The sequence below is a fragment of the Notothenia rossii genome (genome assembly GCF_949606895.1).
Source record: "Notothenia rossii genome assembly, chromosome: 5".
NCBI classification, from domain to species: Eukaryota; Metazoa; Chordata; class Actinopteri; order Perciformes; family Nototheniidae; genus Notothenia; species Notothenia rossii.
The window spans coordinates 16,684,481-16,704,814 of NC_136903.1; the positions used below are offsets into that span (position 1 = coordinate 16,684,481).

The 20,334-nt window shown below is 42.1% G+C and overlaps 1 protein-coding gene across 1 annotated transcript in view; it reads left to right on the forward strand.

Moving 5' to 3' along the window:
* tmem266 (transmembrane protein 266) overlaps positions 1–20,334 on the forward strand; it is a 33,166-nt gene that overhangs the window by 3,281 nt on the left and 9,551 nt on the right. The window contains exon 3 of the mRNA XM_079683224.1: positions 5,555–5,737. Within this exon, the coding sequence (XP_079539350.1) occupies positions 5,555–5,737 (183 nt within the window). The remainder of the gene's footprint in view (positions 1–5,554; positions 5,738–20,334) is intronic.

Genomic DNA, 20,334 nt, shown 5'->3' on the forward strand with positions numbered 1-20,334 from the left:
TGAAGAAATATATGAATCATCAATTTTTATGATAAAATCTGTGTTAATGTTGCTTGGTTTCTAGTATAATAAGAAGCATTGGATGCTATACACTACATTTCCAGTATGCTGTAAATAGGTTAATGTGTAGTGTGTCATAGTGTAGAGTTTTAGAATTATTCAGCGGGAGTTTCTAAAATCATTAAATCGTTAAGTATTATTGAGTGATTTCCTTTTCTAGAATAAAAAAAAAGTGATTATGCACTACCTATACTTGTTGTCTGTGTAGCCAAAACCTGATACTGTATATTGTACTAGTCTTATTCCTCTGTGCAGTGGACTTCCTTTGTTGTCCAAAGGCTATTAAAAACACATCAATGAGCCACACTGTTGCTCAGGATGACTTGTTCCTTGCTGCCTGTTAATAGAGGTGATATGGACATAAAAGACTCCAAAGAACAATAAAAGACCATTCACTCTGTTGATGCAGTTGAATTGTGAACTGCTGTAATTTCCCCTTAGGCCCTCCAAAGCCTCCGAAAGATGCTGCTTGGAAATCTGGAAGAGGTCCACATAAGTGATTTGGCACATTGGCCCGCTTCCTTGATAATACCAGGGCAGTGACTGCTGTGCAGCGAAGAGTAGCCAAGTGTCCGTATACAAACGTATTGGGTAAGACAGAGCGGATGGGTTGTAGACAGTTGGCCAGAAATACTTGTGGCAGTGAGCACTCAGAATGACAATGATACCAATGCCCTCTGCAAACCACAAGTTCATGCTGAGGCAGCACTTTAACATCCACTGATGTGACAAGAGGAGAAAATATATCCTCAGAATAGGTGATTTCAGATATAATGTGACAGGCATCAGTTTTACCCCTTATCACCTTGATCAAATATATATTTGTTATGCTCTGCTTGGTTGTTGTCATGTTTTGAATGCAGTGAATAATAATGACCATAACCTGTCAATGTGTAATTTCACCTTTTTAAATGTTTTGTATCTATGGAGAGTTGTAAAGCTGCTGTCTAGGAACCAAGGCCGGATTAACCATATAGGCAACATGGGCAAGTGCCCAGGGACCCTTGAGCAAAGAGGGCCCTCAGTGACAAGATAAAAAAAAAATATATTTTTTTTTCTTTTTTTTCCGGGCACAACCTCTCTCATCATACATTGTTTTAAATGACACTCACTCTTCACCATAAATAACACAGCTTTTCCATAGGGTCAAATTACTGTAGGTCTCTGTACTGTAGGTCTCACTATGTATGCGATCAACTTTATTACTACGCAGCGGAGGTGTATAGCCGAATCACAGCCCCACCCTTGAGCAACCACACAATTTCACTACATATTTTACTTTTGTAACTCTCTGTGTTTGTGACAAATAGAACTCCTCGTCTACTTGTACAGCCAGCCAGTCATATTTTGGCATTAAGTGGGGTGCTGTTCTGAGGTTTTGATTGATATTACCTAGGTCTTCTTGAGCCATACACTGTCTTGAGATCTTATCCATTGCATCTTTGTCTTGTGATTTTTAACTGAAAGGGCAAAAGGCTAGACCTACTTTGGTTGAACTATGTTGCTCCGTCCCTGCTTTTGACAAATAGGTGTGCGATTTGACATGCCAGATTGACTGAAAATTCTAAATATTGGTCATGTTGGTAGGATTGGGTAGGCGGGGTGTTACTTGTTGGTACGTGAGTTCGGGGGGGGGCTGCCATGAGTGCTCAGTGCCCAGGGGCCCCTGGAGGTACTAATCCGGCCTTGCTAGGAACACCTGAAGGTTGCTATGCTGTGAGATATTTCAGCTACAGTTTTACAGCCAATGTGGGGAATTACAAATAAACACCAATCGGCCACAACTGAGAAAGATTGTTGTCTGAGAGAGAAAAAATGGGTTCAGATGTAAGTCATCTCAAACTTGTCTTAAAACCTGGGGCTGTTCATCTAAATAACAAAAATAATACGCAAAATACAAAATATTAATATAGCTTACGCAAATATGAGGCATTACATGTCCTGAAAAATAAATAAATGATTCAGCACTTTTTAATTATAGCCTTAATTTCACACAATACTATGAAAAGACTCGTGGTTAAAGCAGCCCAAACCAAAACCCTGAGAGTCACATATTCCCTCTCAATGTATCTGACGTCAGCATTTGAGCCTCCTTTATGCCTACTGCTGTTAGTATTCAGAGTTAAAAGATAACATTTGTTTTACTCCTGCTGAGTTCAGCAGTATTGGACTTCAGTGGTATTGGAGTACCTTCCTTACGGATGGCTGCAGAAAAACCGAGGCTGGAATAGATTACGAGTGAAATTCATTTTAACTTCAGATATATGGAACCAATGAGGATTGCCAAGAATATGCTTCTATTTAAAATGTCCAAGTGGATAAAGGCGTTCTTGAATGTGTTTCACTGGGGAGTATCTCCAAATGGTGGCTGCTATTCAGTTATACATTACTGTAACTGAAAAGGGTGCAGTCAAATGAATGCTTCTAGAAGATAAAACATTAAATCATGTTTACCTTATGACACATTTTCTTAGTTTTGTATTCAAGGAGAATATTCATAATAGCTTGTCTTGTTGTGACAAATGGCACTAAATTGTGCAAGTTAGAACTGGAAAGGAGTGATCAAGGCAGGCTATTATATCTTTATATATCTATTGATCGCTGCATGGTGATTTATAGTGAGTGATGTAAAAACGCTGGGGGCATGCTATGCATCACTTTTACTCTGGAGGAGCCAATACTTGGCAATAATTACATACATGGAGGAAATAGACCTCCTTAAAGACACAAATTGGGTTTTTAACTACAATAGTTCTCCAAAAAACTTATTAATTTCATATGCTATAAATTCCTAAGAACGTGCTATATCTTTGAACAATGCATTGAATCAGGACTGCCGGTTGAAGTTGTCCTGTTTTGTAGAGCAATAGTTTATCCTATTGATTTCAAGCAGCCATTGGTTACCATTAAGTTTACTGTTCTGTTAAGTAGAAACCATTGGTGATTACAGTCATGTAATTAAATGATAATATTTTTGCACTTTCATTGAGCTTTGTTTTTAAGAAATGTAAATGCTAAATAATTGATTATGTAAATATAACTATGTATCACTTTTACTCTGCAGGAGCCAATACTTGGCAATAATTAGATACAAGGAGGAAATAGACCTCCTTAAAGACACAAATTGGGTTTTAAACTACAATAGTCCTCAAAACAAACAAACCTCCAATGCTATAAGTTCTTAAGAACGTATTATATGTTTAGCAATGCATTGAATCAGGACAACCGGTTGAAGTTGTTCTTTTTGTGAAGAACAGTATAATAAGAACAATACAATATACAATACATCAAAACCAGACATGCATTTAGAAACATTAACTTTAATAGAACATGTTTCTTTGCCCCTTCTGAGCTTCATGATAAGCCTCGGCTCTTGCTCAGTATGGGTGTGAGATTGCCCCTCCAGCCATGAATGCTCTATGGTAACCTTTGTGCTTCCTCTTGGCGTTTGCTAATATCACAGGCCTCTGAAAAAACCCCAGCCTTTAGCATGCTGCATGCTGTCCTGGCTGCATTGTTGAAAAGAGCAGGGTGTTCAGATGTGAAGCCTCCACTCCCTCCCCAGGATGGCAACCAGCCACTCCACTGGGCTCTGCACACAATGGCTCCTGGCCAGCTCTGTGATTGTCTGGAAATGGGAATTTGATGCACTAAACAGTTTGTGTCTGTCATGACTGATTAGCGTCCTTGTTGCGGTTGGTCAGAGGTGCCTAGTGCACAGATAACACTGGGATGCACAGGCGTGTTTTGTGGCAAGCATGTTAATATATTGGTGACCCTCGAGCTAAACAACACATCCAGCAGGACACGCATTACACGTTTCAAAGGAGGAAGGGCAAGGCATTTTATGTAGTGAGGCGAGCACAAGATAGTAAGAGTTTTCGTCACTAAACCAAAGACTATATTTTTAAAACAATATATTATTTCAAGTGATTCTTGGTTTTCTGTGGTAATAACAAAATAACCTTTCAATGGAGTCCATTAAACAGCTATTAGTCAAGAAGTAAGTCAGGATAAAGAGAGACCTATTTTCCTTTGCAGGCCTGCCGACATTAACTTTTACCAGATTGCTCGTGATCTTCTTCTAACCGTCTCTTCCCACTCTGCTTAACCTCCAGCATAGAGGTTGTAGAATTCAAGAAGCCAGTGGCCTTGGTTCCCTCTGTCTTGTAATCAATGCCTTCCTCCACTGTTAAGCACTGGAGTTATTGATGTCAACACACTGGCTGCACTGGGCCGACTGCCAAGCTGTGTGAGACTCCTGTGCCAGGGTGACTTCTCCTTGGCTGCTATTGGCTGAGCTCGAAGAATCACAGGCCCCCCCTGCGCATTTAGGTCTCAGGACTTCAATGGCAGATACAATGACAATTTGTCTTGTTCTGCAAAATAAAGCTAACCTAACAAAGAAACAAACTTTTTGTGCCCTCTAGTGTCATTTATCTCGCTAGTAAATTACTTTGTTTCCTTAGAATGATAGTACTTGTGTTGACCCATGCAAAGGTTTATCATATTGATTTCAAGCAGCCATTGGTTTCCATCAAGTTTACTATTATATATATAAAACGTGAAAACAGTAATATAATTAACTGATAACTTTTTGCACATTCATTGAACTTGAAATGCTAAATAATGGATTATGTGTAAAAAAAAAAAGGTCAGTGTGGTTGGCAATCAATTCTGAAATAACACGTTTTTGAGAATCCTTGAGTGCATGGTGCACAACCTGGGAGAGTTTTTAAGAAGGTAACTGCTGACAACAAAGCAAATGCACAAAACTGTTCACTAAAAAATCTCTCATCTCAACAAAGTTTCTAGTTTGAATTTGACTCTGTAGTGCTGAATGAAAGCCAATGGCTGCCTGGAAAACCATTTGAAAACAATAATGAGTGCCTTGGAAAGTAGTGTTAAAGAAGTATTTGTGATTTGTAGTTTAATCTGACATCTTAATATTTTGTTGTCAAAGAAAATATAAATGTTTCCACACATGTGGAATACAAATTGCAATATTTACTGTGGCTTAGAAATTACTTCATTGCTGAAAATGTAGATCAGTTTGAATGGACTTGCCAGGTAAATGTGCCCCTTGATGAGGGTGCCAGGAAACAATGCAAGGAGATCATTTCACAACATCTCTGTGTTTTCAATCATCAAAATTAAACACAGTCCCAGTAGTTATTATCACACTCTGCTACCCAGAGCATTACCCAAGTAGGTTCGTTGGGTAATTCAAATAAACAGCACACTTCCAAATATCCTTGTACCTTGATGCTTAACAATAATACACAGGGTGAACACACACACACACACACACACACACACACACACACACACACACACACACACACACACACACACACACACACACACACACACACACACACACACACACACACACACACACACACACACACACACACACACACACACACACACACACACACACACACTTTAGCTAACTCTAATCCTGCTCTGGTTGTGTTGTGTGTGACTCTAGGGCTCCTCCAAAGTCCAGGGTCTCGGAGCTGGAGGTGATCTCCCAGCAGGTGGAGGAGGACAACCAGGCCCCTGTCCAGCTGGTCAGCTTCGCCTACAGAGACCTACCTTTGGCCGGCCTGGACATTTCCCTCGCTGGATCCCAGCTCATCTCGAACCCGGATGAGGAGGACAATAGGGATGGGTACGTCCTGCAAATTCACCTTGACATTTTCCATCACTTTCTTTTGTTGCGTGATAGTTTGATAAGTAAAACACCTAAAAAGTCTGTAAAACAATCCCTTGGAATGATTTATTTATTGGTAAGAAGTAGTGAGGGGTTTGGTTTGCCTGATACAGCTAGTTGAGTGGGGTCCTGTTGGAAAAAAGGCGTTACATCCAAGGAATGTAAAGCTCATCTATCTGTGCACATTTATCTTTTAGAGCATATCAAAAATCATTCATTTTGCTGATGCTTAAAACATATTATTACTATTATTATCAAGGAAGTCTTTCTATAATTAATTTATACTATAAAAAATCCAAAATGTAATTACAAAAATGTATCGATGTTCCTGATGTTTGCAATCATAGTTAACGTACTGGAAATATGTGTTGGAGACTTTGCTTGTTGGGTGGAAGTACTACATCCATAATTAAGGCAGAATCGCAATTACCACAATCTATAATCTAGCCTGGCAGAGAAAAGCACGCCGTCACTCCCCCCCCCACTGCTCGTTATTGCACATGGTAATTACACCTGCCGTATTATTGAATCACCCCTCATTTTATATTAGAGTGTGCGAGTCGAGGATATTTGGTGATGAATGTATTAGTGTCACCATGTTAGATGGACAATATTCCCACTGATGTGTTCATTTCAGCTTAATGACACAGCAATTTCTCACTACCAGACAGACTTCTGTTCATAATGTCGATTTCTGGGAGAAAACAAAGAGAGTCGTCAGCACCATAGCTTCCCTGAAATGTCAGAGCCCTGTAGCGGTGCTGTTTCTGTCCACCAGGCCTGCTTGTCCAGGGTTGTGTTGTTTTCTTATCAGCACGCTGCAAGCTCAGTACTCTCAGGACAGGATGCGCCCCTGCTACACCCCCCCTGTAGCAAGTGTCCACGGCTCTCCACTCGTGAAGCGTGACTCACAACCCTTTGGCAAACTGCGATGATGGCATCCATGCAGAGAAAGTTGAGAAACAGCATAGGCTTAATTAGAGCATCCTGCTTTTTTACCATCCAAGCCCTGGTTTGTCAGCTGACCGTGTGTCAGCTGGACTTTGCCTGGTCTAGCCCGGTCCATGGCTCTGTGGGACGGGGCAGGGACAGATGGGTCCTGTCCCAAACACCCACTCTCTCATCCTACCTCTTAGCTTTCTCTCTCTGTGTTGCTCACAAAGGGGAAAGAAAACACATATCAATGCCACAACAGAGGGCAGGATCTGGCAGCCCAGCAAAATTATCATCACAGTGGGCACTCTCAAGTAGCACCATATGACACCCTGGTCCCCTGGGATTTGGCATCTTGCAGTGGAAAAGTTATTCCCTGCCAAGATATTTCTCTGAGGGATTTGTCAAGTGAATGATGTTTCACATTAAAGTGAGGAGCCATTCATTCTGATCTCAGAGTCCAGGCAGTCTGAAAGACTTCAGCGGACTGGTGCAGACAGAGTGCAATCTGACATCAATGCGAGTCTCGTTCGATGAGCTTTTTAGATTGGAATTCCTGATTTTCAGGTCACAAGCATTCCAGGACATACCTGTCATCACAGTTTCATGCTCACATGTGTCTTTTGGAAGAGCTTGTCGCCACAGTTTCTGGCTGCGTCTGTGACTCATGTGTGAGGAATGGCAAAAAGGTGGGATGTGTTGTATGCAGCAAGATTTTAAACTGAAAAAGACTATCCTAATGGCAAAGCATTAAACTGTCTGGTTTGTTTTGCTCTGATAACTCTTTTTTTCTTGTTCATTGGTATGTGTAGTCACAGTCTGCATTCTGGAGGCTAACTTTAGCACTCTGTAAATGATTGTGTACAAGAATGTTTTTCATTGTGTTGCAGCGTATTCTGAGAATGAGCAGGACAGTTTTTTTTTCTCAAGCTACTATGACTGAGATTCCTGTGTAGGGCCAGGCAATATGTATATAAAAAAATACCCCAAGATTGCGTCAGTGTTGTAGGGTTGACTATTGGTATATAACAAAGTTGGCAAAGGCAAAAAAGAAAACAGTCCGGTAAGGTCAGAAAATGCATTACATAACTTTGCTGTAAGGCAGCATTAAAAACCAGGAAAAGCAACACTTCCCGTATCGAAAATCAAAAAAAGGTTCAGTTTTAAGTATCAAAATATCGATATATTTGTGACACTGTATAGCAGCCCTATTCCTGAGATGTTTTTATATTCTAATGATATCATTTTGTTGACGTGACTTTATGCTGTGGTAGAACATGAACAGGTCATTCTGATTTCAGTTTGATCATTACCATAACTTGCTGGTGAAGTGCATATCTCTTGTCAGTGCTTTAGTTTGGATCTGGACATGGTCAAAGGTATAGCTTCAAACCAAATACCAATGATTGGAAAAACAAGACTCTTATCTTTCATGTTGAGGCCGTGGATTTGTTTTGATTCTTACGGTTGTGAAAAAACAGCAGAAGATGACATACCAGAGATGCGCTTTTAGTATTGCATGGCAGCTCCTCGTGGCTCTTTATCGGGAAACGTGGGCGGTTATGTAGGAGGTGGATGTTCTTGCGGACTACAAGGGGCACATGCAGTCCTTGCAGATTCTGTGCAGTGGTGAGCTGGATGGATATACTAATAGATGTTGGCAGCACCATCTTCTCTAGAACGTGCTAGAGAGATGAGAGCGTTGTGGTTTCACATCCACCTTTGGTCACTTAATTACCATCTCATTTGCATTATTTAAAGGGGTTGCCCTTTATAGAGGATCATGTTTCAGGAAACCACAGAATATGGGGTTTCTTTTAATAGACTTGAATGCTCTGTCATTTGTCTATGTTTTGATTGAATCGAGCACCTAACCGAATTTCGCTACTTTAATTATTTTCAAACCTGGTTTAAGTCATCATGACCTTGGACTGGTAGGGGCTCAGGCTCCTGGATAGCATCTCCCTGCACGTGCTGCACTTGTCCGGGGTTATCGTCCCCAGATCAGCCTGCCGCCCTCAGCATCAGTACCATATGCCGCTGATCTCCAGGGTCCATGCAGAGAGGTCCGAGGCGCCGCAGCAATGACAGAGGGTTCATACAGTATGGGTCAACCTGTCACTCTGACTGGAGAGGAGGAGATAAAGAGAATATTCTCCTACACTCTTTAGCTGCAAAATTCAAGGAAGTATAATGTCATATCTGTCCATGTTGGATGGCGGTGTGGGATTAACCCTGTGTCACGTCGCATGTTGACAGCCACAGTTCCTGATACAGTGTCCGGGGTGTCGGATAATATATAAGCTTAAGTGAGCTCAGTCCAGCTCAGAGAAAATACATTACTCAACAGTGTTCAGACTTCCGTAATGAACCAACATTCTGCAGTCACTGTAATGCATTAATAGAGCAGTATATTAACAAGCATACTGTATAATCAAAGATACAGAATCAGACTCAAGGTTGAATGAAAAAGAAATCATTCGAAAATCTATTCCATAAAATACAGCACTGACGGACCTTGACAAAGTTTACTGTGAATCTTGGCAGCAGCAATATTTCACGGGGCTTTGAAAGAACAGCCGTACGATACCTGTGCTGTGTTGATGGATCTTTGAAAAGAGAGCAGGATTTCTCTCCCCTCACTACCTCCCCCTCCTGACTCTATTTCAAACACACAGAGGAACAGTCCTCTCCATCAAATTGTCTCTCTTGCCTGGCACCATGTGCGACACAATAGGTGACATTTGAGTGTGGGGTTTGAGGGTTTGTTAATATTCACAGACATGTAAAGTGTGAGATTGCTTTTTAGACTGAGAGCGAGAGGGATCAAGTGTCCTGGTGAAAACCCATTTATCAGGGACAGTTTGTCTGCTGCTCTGCACATGAGCCCCATCCATCTCCATTTGCTTAGTATCCGTGGCCCTTTTCTCTGGCAAAGACCAGCTCCGACTCCCCTCTGCTAGCTTGTACCGATAGTGTAGGATGCAAGGAGTGGTGAGACGATAGCTGATAGCACTTGGAAACCGCCTGGCTGCATTTTCATAAGAAGAAAATAAATGAGTTTACCCAAAGGGAATTCTTAAGCCTAAACTGTATTTATTGCCATCAAATCAATGAGGCATTTTCATTTGATTTGTTAATTTACCACAAAAGGGATAATTCCCCTAGGCCTGAGACTGTCAGAGATTAATAGCGATGAGATTTGGAAGTAAAATGTACAATTGATTACCTATGATAATTTCATTTCCTTTAATCAGCATATTTATTGCATAGCTGGTTTTGCTCTCTCAGGGCGTCTTTGTTTCTTTTGGCTGTTATAAGATAACACAACCAAATTGGGATCAATAAAGTACCATCTTATCTTATCTTACGACTCAGCAGTGGTTACACAGGAAACCATATACCCAGTTGTTATGCTGGCATTTGTCTTGAATTCCAAGCAACCTGGGCAGATACCCAACCTGTGATTTCACTGAAGTGCAGAAGAGAAGATCTCAAGTGAAATAAATTGCATATATCAGGAAAGAAATACAATTCCTATTCACATACATGAAGCAAGGAGCAAGTGTGACACAGAGAGTTTGAACAGCCTGAATGAGTTGAAGTCCTTCATCCTCTGCTGTTCAGCAGCCTGCAGGCGCACAGTAGAGGTCCATTTTCCCCTGCCCAGGCCTGCTGAGTTCAGCAGATTGGTGTGAATTGGTTGAAGTTTATTCTGGAGGTACCACGGGGCTATATAGTTATCAGTACAGAGAGAGAGTAATTGAGAGGAGACAGAAACCCTGAGTCTAGTAGTATCATTTTAAAATGCTGCCGTGTATCTGACATTGCCCCTCACACCTTCAAAGGATACATTCGATTCAAATGTTTTTCTCCAGTTTCAACAGCCAGCATGAGATTGAGATGTCTGCCACTTGGAGAATGAGCATTATAATAAAACATTTCCACAAGTATTTAAAAAAAAATGTTTAGGCTATCTTTGAAAAACGTACCTATGGCGTGTCCTGACCTGCAGGTATAGGGACCTTTCTATATGGTCTTGTTATACACATTTTTATTTATTTATTAAAGAATCTTTGAAGAACTTTGCCACTTAAAAGTAATCATATTTTTTCTTTTCTTACGATAACAAAGAACGTACAATTTAAAAATGTTATACATATAAATGGGAGGGGTAGCCTAAAAAGCCAGACCAATGTTAGGAAACAAGAGCACTGATCAATGAAGCAAATAGGTTTCATATGACACAAACAGCCACAAAAATGACAGGATTATTGTTGTAGTTCGTCCTTCCTTGGTTGGGAATTACTGAACTAAACGACTAAAGTGACACATTAATAAAACATAATAAATACGTTGTATAAAACGAATTTACATAACATGAAATTATTGAAAGAAATGTAGACTTTAGACAGATTAAAGAAGTCCTGGATTTTCATAATAACATTTAATATTTAGGGTTCTAATCCTGTGAAAAGAGGCGTGTCTTACTCTTCAAGTATAATATTAGACTTCTGTATTGATCTGATGTCAAGAGGTCACATGATATGAAAGCTGTTGAAAAAAATCTGGTTTTAAAAAATGAATAAAAATAAACCCCTTAACAAAAGTCTCATGTTCAGGTGTGCTTGATTAAATAAATGGGAACTATACACAGTAATCTGAGCCTTGGCAATATAGAGATTTTTTTTCTAAATCATAGCACAATAAATAATCTTGGACGCCAATGTAATGGTGTCAGGGCTGCCACACTCTGTACAATAATGTGCTGGAATTTTTCACCAAGCAAAGTCGCTCTGTTGTAGATGTGCAATCAAAACATCAATCAAGAGTACCAATCAATTATTTAGAGGCCTTGCACAGCAGTATAAGTTGTTCACAGCGACACTATTTCAGGCTTTCCTTAGCAAACACTCAGAGAGGTTGGTTTTTGCAGCTGTTAGTTGCACGCGTGTGTGTCAGAATCAATACCTCGGACGAGTTGATAGAGTCTAGCAGTCTCATTGCTTCATTTGCAGCCCTTCTCTCTCACTCCATCTCTTTACCCACAAACACACAAACGGAGCAACACCCCTTTGATTTAATTTCCATTTAACTTGTACCTTAATGAGTTTACATTGTATATCATCCTGTCTCAATTACAGGAGACAGTGAAATGAAATAGATGCTCCTTTTGATAAGCTCCCCACTTCCGTAAGAGTTACTTAGCTGATGCTGGAGCCAGAGCCCGGTCCTGTCTGTGTGAATGGGCCCCGACACCAGACCAGAGACCTTCCTCTTTGTTCGCCCCCCGCCTGACGTCTCTGTCAGCTGCTGTCTGAGCATCCTGATGAAGGGTCGCTCCGTCCTGTACTGCATGCCATCACTTCCATCTAAGGCCACTATTGATCGGTCTCATGATCTAGTCCCATCGCTCAGTGCTGCTGTCAGGCGCACTTCGATCTTCCCGTCTGTTAATGTCTTTATGAACCGTCCGCAGCACATGCACCCCCTGCATCTTTAATTTCCGCCATAAAATCACTATGTGTGAGATGTTTGCATGCACATACAGTATGTGTGCATGTCTAGCCCTTAAAGGGGACCTATCATGCAAAATTCACTTTGATGTCTTTTATACATATGTGTCCCCGGTGCGTCGGGGAACTCACGCAGCGTCAGAAAATAAAACCTCTCTTTTCCTCCGTACCCAAATCTTTTAAAAACGGGTGTACAACGAGCGGATACAGATTTCCATCCGCTGTGACGTCGGCGGACCCACAGAAAGTTGCTATCAGAAACAATGCCTGGCGTGTTTTGGACGTAATCTCGTCTTTGTTTACATTAGCAAGCCTCGCTAACACTCAGAGCTAACCTCTACTGAAGAGCACATGCGTTTAAAAAGCAGGAAATAAAAAAAGAACTCACCTTGTGATAAACCTGCAAGAGAAAAAGCATTTGAGCTCCATACTGTTTCAGAAATAATGCTTGATGTGTTTTAGAACAGGATGGCGTTTTATCACAACCGAATTTAACTTTATCTTCGGTAGAATTCTGATCAGGCATTAGCTCCGCCTCCTGTTCTTTATTTATTTTTTCAAGCCAAGGACCCAAAATCCACATTTCTCTAACAGGGCTTCAAAAGAGGGGTTTGAGCAGTATGAAGGATGGCTTCAATGGGTGAACCGTTTGGTATTTTGAAAAAAAAACCTTCACAGACATCTTTTGTATAGGTATGGCCCTACAATATATTTTTCAAATATAGCATGATAGGTCCACTTTGAGGTATTGCCAAATCGACCAGCACCTGCCGTGACCCTGGGGAGTGAGTGAGGTGATTTCCTCCCCTCCTTACTCCTCCACTGAAACAGCCTCACTTTCTCATAAATACTTCAGGTCCTCAGCGTTCAAGGTTTAAAGTGATTTTCGTAAAATTAAGTTTCTGAGCTTGGAGTAATCCATCACTGCCATTTACTCTGCTTCCAGAAAGGGTTTTTCTTTACAGGTTTATTAAATTAATACCTTTTCAGCCTGGCTTGTGGGAGAGGTCTGAATGAATTAAGATTCCACACAGTATGAGCTAAATCGTGCTTGTTCAGTCCTGAAGGTATTGAGGTGTCTCTTGGAGTGAGTGTGTGCTGCTCATACAGGCTTTTAACTAATGGTCTACAAATGTCCGGCGACTCTGTGTAAGGTATATCATTAGGTAAATGTTCCTTTTTCTTGGCTCTCCTCCACTGGCAGATGGAGTTTGACATTGTTCCTTGGGAACGAATTGGTGCAGGTGAAAGTCTCCATGGTATCTGCTAATGATAGCTTTACCCTCCACCAACTCTGTCACAGCAGGTGTTGAATCCTAGTCTGTTGGCATTGGCAGGTACTGAGGGGTTCTGCAGAGGGGTGGGGCACCACTGAGCCCCCCCCCCCCCCCGAGAGCACTGACACAACGTGGCCGAGCTCCAGCCTCTCTGCTGACCTGGGTGAAGGGTGGCAACAAAAAGCTGCACCTACAAAACGAAAGAGCTTACTATAATCCCCTATCTCTATTCACCTCAAAGGATAACTTTTGTATAAGTGTGGCCATGAATCTTATTCTCCAGACTTATTGCTCTGATCTGGGAAAATGCTGACATTGCCATTATGCAGTCCAACGGGCTCAGAAATAAGAGACCATCAGACAAGTTATAAAAGAATCACCTTTTTTGGGAGTGTTACGTCCCCACTAAAGTCTACGGGACCTGGAGACAACACACAACCAATAAAAATTAGGGAGTCAGCGTAAAGGTTGACAAAAGGTTTATTCCTTGTAAACCTATAATTGAACAGAAATACGTGAGGAGGAGGAGGAGGAGACAAAGGAGACTGTGCCAAACAAAAGAAATAAGCATAACAAAACCAGGCCTCTCTACATCTATCCTTTGAAACCAAAACTCAAACAAAAACCCTCACGAACTAAACTACTCAGAACTGGACAAAACAGAATACAGGGGTGGCAACAATCCGCTAACCTAGTGTGTCTAAACAGTAGTTCCCTACATGATGAGAAATGTACAGGGTACCCCAGACTTACCTAACTCCTCCACCTCTCAACACACACGTTCACAAAGGTCAGAACAAACAAAGTAGAACGATCTTCTAAACACTGCAGTCGAATTCAGGCTCCTCCATCAGCAACAGGCCCAGAGTGAGAGAGAGGGAGAAGACTTCCTGGGTGCCTCCTTTATGGTCGGCCCTGGCTACTGATAGGCCAGCTGAGGGTGGGAGGATCCAATCAGCCATCAGACTCAGGTGCACAGGCAGGTACTGATCAGCTGCTGATTAGCTGTGGGGAAGACAGGGAGAAGGAGAACCACACAAGTACAGCCTGCCTGGCACGTAACAACCCCACACATAAATCCAAACAGTATGTTTGGACCTGACAACAACATTTACATAGCACGAGACCATTATCGGCCCCCTTTTTATGGCTTATGTCAAGGTTGTAGTTCTGGACAATCAATGACCAACACATAAGGCGTTTATTGTGGTTGTACATCCTTGTACATACCCGGGGATTGTGATCAGTGTATACCTTAATAGGTTTTACACTGGAGCCAAGATACACCTCAAAGTGCTGCAAGGCAAAAAATTTAGCTAAAGCTTCTTTATCAATCGTAGAGTACTTCAACTGATGTTTGTTAAACTTTCGGGAGAAGTAACTCACGGGGTGATCGATGGCCTGTGCATCTTCTTGTAGAAGAACAGCCCCTGCCCCAACTCCACTGGCATCGACCTCGAGCTTGAATGGCTTCGAAAAGTCTGGTGCAGAAAGAACAGGAGTGCTACACAGAATACCTTTAAGGCTCTCAAATGACTGTTGACACTCACCGGACCAAACAAAAGGCTTTGAGGGACTGGTCAACGTAGTGAGTGGGGCCGCCACAGAGGAGAAGTTTCTGCAGAAACGGTGATAGTACCCTGCCATTCCTAGGAAGCGGCAAAGTTCCCTCCTGGTGGATGGCACTGGGAGGGAGGCAATTGTAATACCTGCCCTCGACCAACCTGATGACCAAGGTAGAGAATGGTACCTTTTCCAAACTCACATTTGGCAAGGTTAAGCGTTAGGGATGCGCCCAACAAGCATTTAAAAACTTCTCTTAAGGTAGACATGTGGCTAGCCCAGTCATTAGAATAGACAACAATGCCGTCCAGATATGCCTTACAGTTTGGAACATGTCCTAATACAAGATTTACAAGCCTCTGAAAGGTGGCAGGTGCGTTACACATACTGAAAGGCATCACAGTGTACTGAAGGAAACTGTCAGGTGTCACAACGCTGAGATATCGGACGCACGCTGTGTTAAAGGAACTTGCCAGTATCCCTTTAACATGTCCAGCTTACTGACAAATTGTGCAGGACCAATTTCATCGATGCAGTCATCAATGAGCGGTAACGGGTCTGCATCGGGGACAGTGACAGCATTAACCTTGCGAAAGTCAGTGCAGAATCTGGGACTTACATCTGACTTTGTGTCTAGCACACTGGGCCTTGCAAATCTGTTTTTAAGTAGATACTCAACTTCCCTTTTCATAACCTCTCTCTTAACTGGGTTAACCCTATATGCACGCTGTTTGATGGGCAAAGGGTTAGTCAAGACCACATCATGAGCTAGGACAGAAGTTTGTAAGGGAGTGTCATTAAAAAGACATGCCAAGTCAAATATCAGCTTCTTTATATCACTTTGTTGGTTATCAGGGAGATGAGACAAGTAATTGGGCAAATCAGCCAATACCTCAGTATTGCACTTTGCATCACCAACTCATCCTCATTTGAGCTCACCCTCGAAACTGAAGCCATAGGAGGGATTGGTATCTCCACCTGTTGAGCTTTGGAATACTCATTTTGGTCATTCCTGGAGCAGTACTTCTTCAGCATGTTGGTATGACACACTCTGGTAGGACGTCTGCGGTCCGGTGTTTGAATGACGTAGTTTGTTTCACCGAGCTTCTTATCTACAACATAAGGACCAGAACATTTAGTAGACAGAGCAGAACCAGGTACAGGCGATAGAAACCAACACCTTGTCACCTGGCTGAAACAAGCGCGCTACCGCCTTCTGGTCATAGCGTTTCTTCATCTCCCGCTGGGTAGAGGTCAGAGCTTCCCTAGCCAAGGAGCAAGCACGATGTAGACGATCCCTTAGTTTGGCGACATACTGCAAACTTTTTTCGTTGGCATGATCAAATGCTCTTTGAGAACTCTTAAAGGACCTCTGACCTCATGTCCAAACACTAGCTCAGCAGGACTAAAACCTAGAGACTCCTGAACAGCTTCACGGGCAGCAAATAACACTAAAGGAACACCGTCATCCCAATCTTTATGAGACTCGTAGCAATGTTTTCTTAACATGCATTTCATAGTCTGGTGAAACCTCTCTAATGCCCCCTGACTTTCAGGATGATATGGGCTGGATGTCACATGGTTGATACCTAAGGTGTCAAGTACCCGGGCAAACACTTTAGACATGAAGTTGGTACCTTGGTCTGTTTGAACTATCTTCGGTAGACCAAGCATGGAGAAAAACTTCAGAAGTGCCTTGGTGATGACCGGGGCAGTGATTTTCCACAGTGGGATGGCTTCTAGGAACCTAGTGGAGGCACACATGACAGTTAAGAGAAACTGGTTTCCAGTTTTAGTTTTAGGCATGGGTCCCACACAATCCACAATCACCCTTTCAAATGGCTCTCCCATTACTGGAATGGGAATGAGAGGAGCAGGGTGAATCACCTGATTCGGTTTAACAGCAACTTGGCTCACATGACATGTTCGACAATAAAGAACTACATCAGACTTGAGTCCTGGCCAAAATAAGTGTTTTAAAACTCTTTCATACGTTTTTGTTACCCCCATGTGACCTGACCACGGATAATCATGAGCCAAGGACATCACCTGAGAATGATAGGCTGTTGGCACGACAACCTGATCAATTGCAATGGAGTCTGACTCCTCACAGGCATCATTACTTCATGACACATCTTGTTGGCAGTAAGAAACGACGAAGAGATCAACACACTGCTGGGCAAGGCAGGGAGGACAGCTACTTTAAAGAATCCTTTGACAAGAGATGATTGAATATAAACATTGTGCAAAGGAGCCGCAACTAGTGTCATGCCTTGAACAACAGCACTTGATCCACATGATGATCTTGAGGTTAAAGGTAAGATGCCTCCTGTGTCCCTAAGTACCTGTACTGGCAGCTGGTCTTTAGGGTCTCCTGTTAAAGAAATAAAGGGTTTGAAACAGGGATCAGGTACATCATCTTCCTGGGACATTTCCATGTCTGATAGGGACACTCCTTTAATGAGTCCCATGCCTTCTGGCATTTGAAAGAGTTGCGAAAATGGCTGTTTACGCTTTAAGGAATGACACTCTGAAATAAGATGTTCTGTTTTATGGTAGTAGTGACACTCACGGGGCCCCCGTGGAGGTGATGGTGGTCCTCTAGACCTTTCAAAAGTTGTTGGGCCAAGATCAGGTCTTCCAGTTTGTGATACTGAAGCTTTATCTGGGCACAAGGGAGAAGTAAACAGTCTTGTGAGTGAGCATAAATTCATCCACTAAGACAGCTGCCTTTGCCAGTGAAGTGACCTTCTGTTCATTTAAGAATATCACCATCCTTTCAGGCAAAGAATTATTAAAACCTTCCAAGAGAAGTAACTGACGAAGACACTCAAAATGATACTTCACTTCATTAGCCGCACACCATTTATCAAAGACAGTTCCCTTCTCTCTCGCAAACGCAACAAATGTCTGCGTAGCAGACTTTTTATGGTGTCTGAACTTTTGTCTGTAGGCCTCCGGCACAAGCTCATAAGCACGCAAGATCGACTCTTTAAGCACTTCGTACTGCAAGCTTTCTTCCAAGAAAGTGAAGATACCACTTCCTGAGCTTTACCTACTAATTTGCACTGAAGTAGAATTGGCCATGTCTTCAGGCCAGACTAGTGCGTTAGCAATTCTCTCAAAAGCACAAAAACATGAGTCAATCTCCAACTCTCTAAAAGTTGGCACCAAAGCAATATTTTTACTAACATCAAAACTTTTTGTATGAGGTATGCAAAGGTATTGACCTCTCAAATGTCTGCTCTGAAGAGATTCTCAGGGCATCTTCTTCAAGCCGCTTTAACATGATTTCTTTCTCGGCTTCTATCTCTAACTTGCGAATCTGCAGTCAGTTCATAGTCCGCTCTACGCATCATTTCCTTCTCCTGGACCTCCAGCTAAAGACGGGCAAGACGAACCTTCAGTTTGGCATCACTACTTGCACCAAAGCTACCCGGAGAGAAAGCCTCAAACCTAGGAAGCGTTGCAGGAGGCGCCTCAGGACTAACCTTATCAACTCTAGGTGTAGCTAATACAGCCTGACCCTTCTGTTCTATATAGGAAGCACCTACAACACGTTCACCATCAATAGACACATCAGCCCTAGGCTGATTTGACATGCTTGGGATTTCAAGAATCTTTAACTCCTCTAGTTTTTGCAGAATTTAATCTCTTAGCTCTTTTTTTACTCTATACTTGTCTACTGAAATGTTAAAGTGAGCTGCAATACATAACATGTCATCTTTGCGACAGGAATACAATGTATCAACACTTGGACTTTCAATACAATTATGTATGTCAAAACCCATTTTTTTAGCCAATGTACAACACCTACAATGACTGCTCAATTATTGGTTGTCTTTAGCTCAGGAAAATAGATATCCCTGACAAGTCCCCATTTGTGTTACGTCCCCAGTAAGGTCTAGGGGACCTGGAGACAATAACACACAACAACCAATACAAATGAGGGAGTCAGCGTAAAGGTTGACAAAAGCTTTATTCCTTGTAAACTAGAACTGAACAGAAATTGAACAGAAATACTCTGTGTGAGGAGGAGGAGGAGGAGGAGGAGACAAAGGAGACTGTGCCAAACAAAATAAATAAGCATAACAAAACCAGGTCTCTCTCTACATCTATCCTTTGAAACCAAAACTCAAACAAAAACCCTCACTAACTAAACTACTCAGAACTGGACGAAACAGAATACAGGGGTGGCAACAATCCACTAACCTAGTTATCTACGTGATGAGAAATGTACAGGGTACCCCAAACTTACCTAACTCCTCCACCTCTAAACACACACACACGTTCACAAAGGTCAGAACAAACAAAGAGAATGAGTTGCTAAACACTGCAGGCTCCTCCATCAGCAACAGGCCCAGAGTGAGAGAGAGGGAGAAGACTTCCTGGGTGCCTCCTTTATGGTCGGCCCTGGCTGCTGATAGGCCAGCTGAGGGTGAGAGGGTCCAATCAGCCATCAGACTCAGGTGCACAGGCAGGTACTGATCAGCTGCTGATTAGCTGTGGGGAAGACAGGGAGAAGGAGAACCACAAAAGTACAGCCTACCTGGCACGCAACAGGAGTTAAAAGTGGAAGTAAGCATACCTGAAATGTCAATGACAACCCCTCATTGTACAAGTACAGTTTTTGAAAGTTGCACCAAAGAGTTTGTGTGAGTATTAATTTGACCATTCAATTAATCATAGAGTACAAAACAAACCATATATTGAGCTTCTCCAATATAAATAATTGTCATTGTCTCTTAGTAAAGTCAACATATTACTGTTTTGGACATACATTCTTTGGTTGTAGTTCAGGAAATTGTTCGTCAAAATTAGACACAAGTTAAAGTAAACCAAAATCTTTTAACTCAATCTGTTTCTTCTTCTGTTCTTTCTTTTCCATTCTTCCTTGTCCAACTTCCCCTCCTTCCTCCCTGGCTCTCTCTCCAGTTCACTTTTGGATGATGCCCAATGCCTTTAAACTGCCTGCACCACGTTTCCTCTCTCTGTCCTTCTTCCTGAGGAGAGTAGAATAAATTGCATCCTCTTTTGTCCTCTGACAGATATTGCCCGTAGCTTTCCTCCTATGGGGGACAGGTGACAACAAATAGCTGCTTTTTTCAAAGAAATCTACTCCCTTTCCCAGTAATGCCTCAAAGAGATGACACACCTGGCCCACACACACACACCTTTCTTTTACTGTGTCTGAATTTCTTAGAGTACACCTGAGTAGCGTGTGGGTGTAAAGTTAAGCTGTGAGAGGAAGGGAAAGCCCGGTGTG